This window comes from Poromitra crassiceps, assembly GCF_964638095.1.
Source record: "Poromitra crassiceps genome assembly, chromosome: 29".
Taxonomy (NCBI): Eukaryota; Metazoa; Chordata; class Actinopteri; order Beryciformes; family Melamphaidae; genus Poromitra; species Poromitra crassiceps.
This window is the reverse complement of record NC_139641.1, coordinates 10,723,734-10,732,469: the sequence shown is the minus strand read 5'-3', so window position 1 is coordinate 10,732,469 and position 8,736 is coordinate 10,723,734. Positions and strand designations below refer to the sequence as shown.

General features: G+C 40.9%; 1 protein-coding gene across 1 annotated transcript; it reads left to right on the top strand.

Annotated features, from left to right (window-relative positions):
- The first annotated feature begins 2,237 nt into the window (after positions 1-2,237).
- On the top strand, positions 2,238-4,629 carry LOC310800156 (E3 ubiquitin/ISG15 ligase TRIM25-like). Its single transcript, XM_083662743.1, has one exon. It carries the CDS (start codon positions 2,253-2,255, stop codon positions 3,906-3,908), a length of 1,656 nt encoding a protein of 551 aa, XP_083518869.1. The 5' UTR covers positions 2,238-2,252; the 3' UTR covers positions 3,909-4,629.
- The last annotated feature ends 4,107 nt before the right edge of the window (positions 4,630-8,736 follow it).

Sequence of the window (8,736 nt, the reverse complement as noted above, 5' to 3'; positions counted from 1 at the left end):
TCGAGCAGTCTATTTAAGTTTGAAACTGTGGTCACGTGACCTTGAGCAGTCTATTTGCTATAATCACCCTTTTAGTTCATCCCCTGGACATGTTGCAATGAAAGTGTAACATTGTTAGTTAGTTCTCTGGCATTGTTGACATGAGCTGTGGACCTCCAATATGGCCGCTAGAGGGCAGCATCCACCAGCTGAAAGCCCAGCAGTGATGGCACATAATAGAGCCATGGCATGGACCCCTATTCCATTAGATACAAACAAGCAAACACAGAACACAATAAGCTCAAACTAGCTCATTCTTGGTAATAGGTAGCTACTTTATTAATCTCCTCGATTGGGGGTTGGTTAGCCCTGGTTTGTTTGGATGTAAATGGAAATTGGAACTACAGTATAACAAATACTTCAATATTACCAACACATCAGTAACCATGGAAACATACCATTGTGATGTACATATGATTCATTGTGCAGCTCTGGATTGTCAGATATCGATGGGCATATTCTAAAAAGGCACAGAGTGAATGAAGATCAGGGTAGGGTTAGGCAGCCTACCTTCAGAGTTCTCTGTCTGGAAGGAATCCCATCAAGCACTGCAGTAACATCTTTGTCCAGTTTCAGGATGGTGTAGCACTCAGCTATCTTGTATTTCCCTTCAATCTCTGAGGGCAAAACTCTGAAAGACAACAATACAAGAGAGCTTCAACCACAGCAAATGATGGACAGAGCCACAGCTTCTTAGCCACTTGGAACTAGAACTGTCTTTACCATCTTGTGCTATTATTACTGCTCGGGACATACTGTGTCCCAACTGAGGATGATATGGTTCCACAAGTTGCAAGGCATTGTAGGAACACCACAAAGACAATTTCAATGGGAGATAAATCATACCGTAATATTATCTTTTGCAGTTGTGCACATTAGACAGGTACATCCTTATTATATATATATTTTTTCTCCCCAATTGTACTTGGCCAATTCCCCTCGCTGTCCTGGTCGCTGCTCCACGCCCTCTGTCGATCTGGGAGTTGTAGACTATAGCACATGCTTCCTCTGATACATGTGCAGTAGCCAGACGCTTCTTTTCACCTGACAGTGAGGAGTTTCACCAGCAGGACATATTAGTGTGTGGGTGGATCACACTATTCCCCCCCAGTTCTCCTCCACCCGGAGCAGGCACCCTGGCCGACCAGAGGAGGCACTAGTGCAGTGACCAGGACTCATACGCCACCGGCTTCCCACCCGCAGACACAGCCAATTGTGTCTGTAGGAACGTATTGACCAAGCTGGAGGTACCGCTGCCGGGAATAGAACGCGTGTCTCCACGATGGTAGGCGAGGGTTTTGACCTCCACACTATACCCAGATGTCCAGGCAGGTGCATTCTTCAATCACAATCACATTACACACTAAAATCACAAAAAGAAACAAAAAAGAGAACATGTGGTACAATTGGTTGATTACAGTTTAACATTGATAGTTATTAAATTCTTTTTTTAATATACTTTTTATATTATTTTGCAGAACATAACATTCCCTGACATAGGAGCTTTTACATCAGATAATACAAAACATCAAAAAGAGGCAACATGTGAGAAATGCACCTTTGCCTATGAGGACATTTACAACAGAGTGGGATGATTTACAGAGGAGTTTAACAAACTTTGTTCAGGTTCCAGGTAGAATGTAACACAAGTCCATCTTTGTACATCTTTATACATACACGCGCGCATTATTCACTCATTATTCTATTACAGCTACGTAAAAAATCGCTCACAAAAGTGTGTATGTGTGTGTGTGTGAGAGAGAGAGAAAGAGAGAGAGAGACAGAGAGAGAGAGAGAGAGAGCGAGAGAGCAACCCATTCTAAATAGTTAATTTCCACAAGCCACTTCCAAGGCTTTGGAACTTTATTTTGAAATGTTGCAGGGATAAGGGGGGAGAGAGATTGATTTTAAGTTTGTATTTAACACTCCTCTTCCTGGAATGTAGCAAAGCCTGATCACCCCTCCCTCTTCTCCCCGGTCTCAAACACAGCCAGTTATATTCTCTCCACATTCCTGTTCCTCCCCTTTCACAGATCTGCCAGTTTAAAGATGGGTGTAAACATGCTGTGAAGTGCAAGAGCTGACCAGCCCATTCACTGCAGATCAGCACATGAACATGAAGACAACAACAGAGGTTTGGTTTGGAGCAGAGCCCAGCTTGTTTCAGTTCAGAGGAAGTGAAACTATCCGACTCACTGTCACTGAGAAGTGAAATGGCGCAGCAAGGATTTCAGCTGGACAGGGAAAAACTGTGCTGTTCAATCTGTCTGGATCTACTGAAGGATCCGGTGACTATTCCCTGTGGGCACAGCTACTGCATGAGCTGTATTAAAAGCCACTGGGATGTAGAGGATCAGAAGAAAATCCACAGCTGCCCCCAGTGCAGACAGACCTTCACACCGAGGCCTGTCCTGATGAAAAACACCATGTTAGCAGAGTTGGTGGAGGACCTGAGGAAGACCGGACTCCAAGCTGCTCCTCCTGATCACTGCTATGCTGGACCTGGAGATGTGGGCTGTGATTTCTGCACTGGGAGAAAGCTGAAAGCCCTCAAGTCCTGTCTGGTGTGTCTGGCCTCTTACTGTGAGCAGCACCTCCAGCCTCACTATGATGTAGCTCCATTTAAGAAACACAGGCTGGTGGAAGCCACCGTGAAGCTTCAGGAGAACATCTGCTCTCACGACGAGGTGATGAAGATGTTCTGCCGTACTGATCAGCAGTGTATCTGTTATCTCTGCTCCGTGGACGAACATAAGGGACACGACACAGTCTCAGCTGCTGCAGAAAGGGCCGAGAGGCAGAAAGAGCTCGGGGTGAATCGGCAAAAAATCCAGAAGAGACTCCAGGGCAGAGAGAAAGACGTGAAGGTGCTACAACAGAACCTGAAGGCTATGAATCTCTCTGCTGATAAAGCAGTGATGGACAGTGAGAAGATCTTCACTGAGCTGGTCCGTCTCATTGAGAAGAGAAGCTCTGAGGTGAAGCAGCAGATCAGATCCCAGCAGAAAGAGGAAGCGAGTCGGGCTGAAGAACTTCAGGAGAAGCTGAAGCAGGAGATCTCTGAGCTGAGGAGGACAGAAGTTGAGCTGGAGCAGCTCTCACACACAGAGGATCACATCCACTTCCTCCACAGTTACCCCTCGCTGTCACGTCTCAGTCAATCTACAGACTCACCCAGGATCGATACCCGTCCTCTGCGCTACTTTGAAGATGTGACTGCAGCTGTGTCAGAGGTCAGAGATAAATTACAGGACGTTCTGACAGAGGAACGGCCTAAGATCTCACTGACAGTGACTGAAGAGGATGTTTTACTGCCACGACCAGAGCCCAAGACCAGAGCTGACTTCTTACAATATTCACATCAGATCACACTGGATCCAAACACAGCAAACACACAGCTGTTATTATCTGAGGGGGACAGAAAAGCAACACACATGAGTGAAGCACAGTCATATTCTAGTCACTCAGACAGATTCACTTTCTGGCCTCAGGTCCTGAGTAGAGAGGGTCTGACTGGACGTTGTTACTGGGAGCTGGAGTGGAGCGGCTCTGTTTCAATAGCAGTCTCATATAAAGATATTAGCAGAACAGGAGAGTATGAAAGTAGATTTGGATACAATGACAAGTCTTGGACATTACAGTGTGACAGCAGGAGTTGTCACTTCAGACATAAGAGTATCAGAACTCTCATCTCAGTCCCTCCCTCCTCCAGAGTAGGAGTGTACCTGGATCACAGAGCAGGTATTCTGTCCTTCTACAACGTCTCTGAAACCATGACTCTCCTCCACAGAGTCCAGACCACATTCACTCAGCCTCTCCATCCTGGACTGTGTTGTCTTAACACTGGAGCCACTGCTGAGCTGTGTTAGCTCAAGTAGACAGGACTTATTAAAGCAACTGTGTGTGTGTGTGTGTGTGTGTGTGTGTGTGTGTGTGTGTGTGTGTGTGTGTGTGTGTGTGTGTGTGTGTGTGTGTGTGTGTGTGTGTGTGTGTGTGTGTAGTGTCTTAGCTCTCATTGCCGTGGTGTTTCTGCACTGCACTTCCCACCTGTCAATCAAACATTGTGGGCGGGGACTGTGCTGTCTTTTTCCAAGTTGAATTTTCTGTGGATGGTGTTTGATTTCCTGTAGGTGGCGCTCTTTTCTTTGCCTTATATCAGTCAGTGATAGCGAATATCCAAACACACGTGTCCAATGTCCAAACAAAAACCGGTTTAAAATATTGTACAAAAATATGATTTTAACAAGGTACAAGGAGGAGAGGAATGCAGGAGTGTTACACTGATTTTCACATGGTGGTGGTGGTGTTAGATTACATGTTTTATGTATGTAAGTATGTATGTATGTACGTATGTATGTCTGTATGTCTGACTGTATGTGGATATTTCTATAGTATGTGTTGTTATACAAGTATAAATATAATAATTTAGTATTGTGGAAAAGGGGTGGGAGTTAATAAGTTATACTTCTTCTCACTCCTTTTCGAATATGTCTATATTTGTTACCCCTTCATCTTTATTTCATAATACTATTTCAATCGACTTGTTAACGTGTGTAATTTTGAAGGCCCTGTATATTGTCTCTGTTTTGTTTACATACATATTATTTGAAACAAACAAACAAACAAACACGTGTATTCATATGAAAACATAAACTGTTGTGTGGCCTATATAGTTCTTATTGTTGTGTATTTCTATTGTGACTGTTTCTGTCCCACTACATGGGCCTTAATGGACAATGCACAATGCAAGTCAAAGCTGCTCATACGGCCCACCACAACGATAAGCAACAATTATAGCTGCTGCGCAGCAATGGGTCGTGGCCGGGCACTGACAGAGATGCTCACGTCATTTTTTGCAAGTCCAAGTCAAGTCTCAAGTCTTTTAGCTATAGTCCAAGTCAAGTCTCACAAGTCCAAGTCAAGTCTCAAGTCTCTTTATCATCTGCTGCATGCCATCCAGTCTGTTTAGAACACTGCATAGCTAAAACTAAGAGATTCAAAGCATGTAGGCTACTGTGTTATCCACACTCTATCTATTAGCATAAATCATAAGCATTGATTAGTTGACTTAAGTGCTGGGCACTGATGACCAGTGTTGGGGGTAACTCATTACAAAAGTAACATATAATATATTACTTTTAGCAGTAACTCAGTATTGTAACTTATTACTTATAGGATTTCAGTAATATTATACCAGTTACTTTGTCAAGTAACTCACGTTACAAATTGAGTTACATTTGATTAAATCAAAGCACATATTTAAAAAAGATACAATCGTTTCCTAATAAAACTGTGTGTTTTTATGCAAATAACCACTATAGATGACAATGACAAAGGAAAAGAATAACATTTAGAAATGTGGATTGTTTACACTGACTTGAAGGTGGTTGAGATTATTTTTCAGGATGGTTCCGGGGCGGCGATGTCATTCTGCTGCTGCTGTTTTGGTAAAAGTAATGCAAAAGTATTGTAATAAGTAACAAGTTCTCTTGCTCGCTCTTATTACTTTCAAATGAAAGTAAATAGTAATATGTAGTATATTACATTTTGAAAGTAACTTGCCCAACACTGCTGATGACATCATCAGTGATATCACAACACTGATGACATCATCATAAGTGTGTGTGTGTTATCCCAGGATGGCGAGGGCATCTGTCCCACCGTTCCCCAGGATGGCGAAAGCATCGATGCTCTTTAGGCTATACATGAGGGCAGAATTCTAAATATTGTCAAAAATTCAGTTTTTGAGATATAATTCTGAGATTTTACACACTTCAACTACTGTGACAGCAAAACTTTGTAAAAAAAAAAGGCGCCGTTTTGAGCTTTATTTAGAGAGAATTTGCAGTAATCTGTCTGAAAATGGTGTGTAGGACAGTCTAACGATGCAGGCAGGGGAGGACTGGGACTGAAATTCAGCCCTGGAGTGGTGGATGAAGAGGCCTTTTTCTTTTTCTGCTTTGCAGTCATTTTAACACTAATACAGTTTTTTGTGTTATCAAGAGAACCTGATGATGCTGAATGCCTTCAAGACACTGTAGGATGTGGTGCTGACAGACACCTGCCTCTTCAGTAGGTTCACCACCACTGCACTGAATCCCATGTTTCCCACAGGATTGAAAGAGATTGTGGTGGGTGGACCTCACACCCACTAGGGGGGTCCAGGGGGGACTGTGCCCCCCCGGAAGAACATTTTGCACATTTGAAATAAAAATGCATCAATCTGGTGCACTTTGAGAGCAAAATAAAAGATCTATGAAGAACTACACACATCATATTAATATCCTCTTTACTATGCTGTGGCTTTACAATGATAAAAAGGTAATTGTCTGTATTTCCTGTGTAGATACAAAAGCTCCAATTTTAGAAGAGACGCTCAATGGGGGGCACAGTGGCGCAGTGGTAAGCACTTAGTACTGTTACTCTCCACAGTGCTTCATAAGTGTGTGTTGATGTCATTTGTCTTTTAAACAACTCAACAGAAATTCATCACATCTTTCAACAAGAAAAGCTGGATTGGTTTGAGTGACAGGGATGAGGAGGGAATCTGGAAATGGGTGGATGGGACACATCTGAGCAGCACAGGGTAAGACATCCATTCGTCAGTCTTACCAGTCAGTGAACAGGTTGGCCTGATGATGCATCGTGCTTCTGATTTTCCATCAAGTACAGTTGACTCTTTTCTTTCTTAAACAGGTTCTGGAAGAGAGGTCAGCCCGATGACAATATGCAAAGAGAGGACTGTGTTTACACTTATTCGCTTCAAGGACTAAACAGCTGGAATGATGTCAGCTGTGACTCATTGTACTACTGGGTCTGTGAAAAAGTGATTGACTTCTAACATTATGTGTCATCTCAAATGAAAACATATTGTGACTTTACACCTCACACCAAGACTGTCATTGTCATTCACACAGAGAACGTGAAATGCTCCTTTTAAGAGATTGTGTTTTATTGTTTGTAAAGCACTTTGTAAACTTTGTCTCATAGCTTCAGAACAAGAATGTCTGTTGGGACCAGGATCAGTATTTGTTAAGCATTCAGTAGAAGTGTAGATTTAACAGCTCCTCTTTTCTTCAGTCTCGACTCAAGACTTACAGTGATTTTAGTTAGTAAGACTAGACCATGCAACATCTGCCTGAGGAACTTAGATAAGCTATACTTCAATTATGATCTTTCAAATCACGTCTCACACTTCCATCAACCTACTGTAGTTTTGCATAATGTTTTTACAAGGTAATTTTCTTGTCCTGTTTTAATTTTTAATTTTTTAACTTTACAATGTGCTTCCCAATTTTGAACTCATTACAATTCTTTCATTTTTGCCTTATGATAAAGTACATTGCAAACTCTGCTTTTAAGAGAAACAAGATCAGAAATGCTATATAAATAAAATGTATTTTGCCAAATTATTCTGTGTGGATTGAGAGATACAATCATTAATTACATAACATTATGAGATGCCTGAACTTGTACATAAATCAACAGATGAAAAGTATCCTGTTGGCCTCAGTTTCAATGATTTGTGCTGACATGGAGTGGGTTGACATGTTGTGGGGCTGTTATCACTTTCTATTGAAATGATGAGGTACATGCGACAGATGGACACATTCTGTAGTAGTAGCCTAATAGCAGATTTCTGGAGCGTGTATTAAGTGTGTTTAAGTTAGCATTTAGTGACAAATTAGGCAGGTAGTAAACCATCCCTCACATACAATTAGGGCTGGGTATCGCCACTGACTTACTTACGATACGATTCCAATACACAAGGTCCCAAGTCGATACGATTTCCGATATGATTCGATATCGATATTTTAGTTAGAATACCAGTTTTGCTTTGATAATGGAAGAGATTCTCAAAGAACTAATGCTGTAAATTGTACAAGGAACCCTCTAACCTGGTGCATTATTAAAAAATATTAATATCTACATTAAGAATTGACCATAAAGCAAGCAGTTACATTATGTAATTATTTTTTATTTAAACATGACCAACATACTGTAGTCATTCAACATCTTATCTTTCTTTACAGTCTTCTGTGAGAAGCCAAACATATTTAGATTTCCACTATACAACAGAATCATTGAACAGCAGTATGTTGTAAACAATGTTTCATAAAGTATAAATGCTTTGTAAATAAAATAAAATAAAATACAGCTCATGAACATTTCCAGTTCACAAACATTATAGTGCAAACAGATTTTAGGTCTGTACATCTGGCTCATGGTGCATGCACAATGCACATGTAGCCTATAGTATTTATGTTTTTGTTTCAACTACAAACATAAATAAACGTCAACTCGAAACTATGTTTTAACTACCACACACAGCCTATAATATTATAGCCTATGTTTATTTAAAAAATATAAAAAATTGTAAAATGCATTTTAAAAGATCGATACTGGGATTTATGTATCGATACTTGTTCCTTCACATGAATATCGATTCAATATTGATATATCGATTTTTTTTTAACCCAGCCCTACATACAATACCATATAATCTCAGATCATCTCATTCTGCTCTGCATCACATTTTACTCTACCATAGCCTACCTACAGTACATATAATGTAGAGAGAAACATGGTAAGCTACGACACCTTTGATACAATTATGCAAAATGTGGTTGCAAAAACAATGACATTTTATTTTGTTAATCACATTTGATCAATTACTGTACAAAGCATACATTGTGT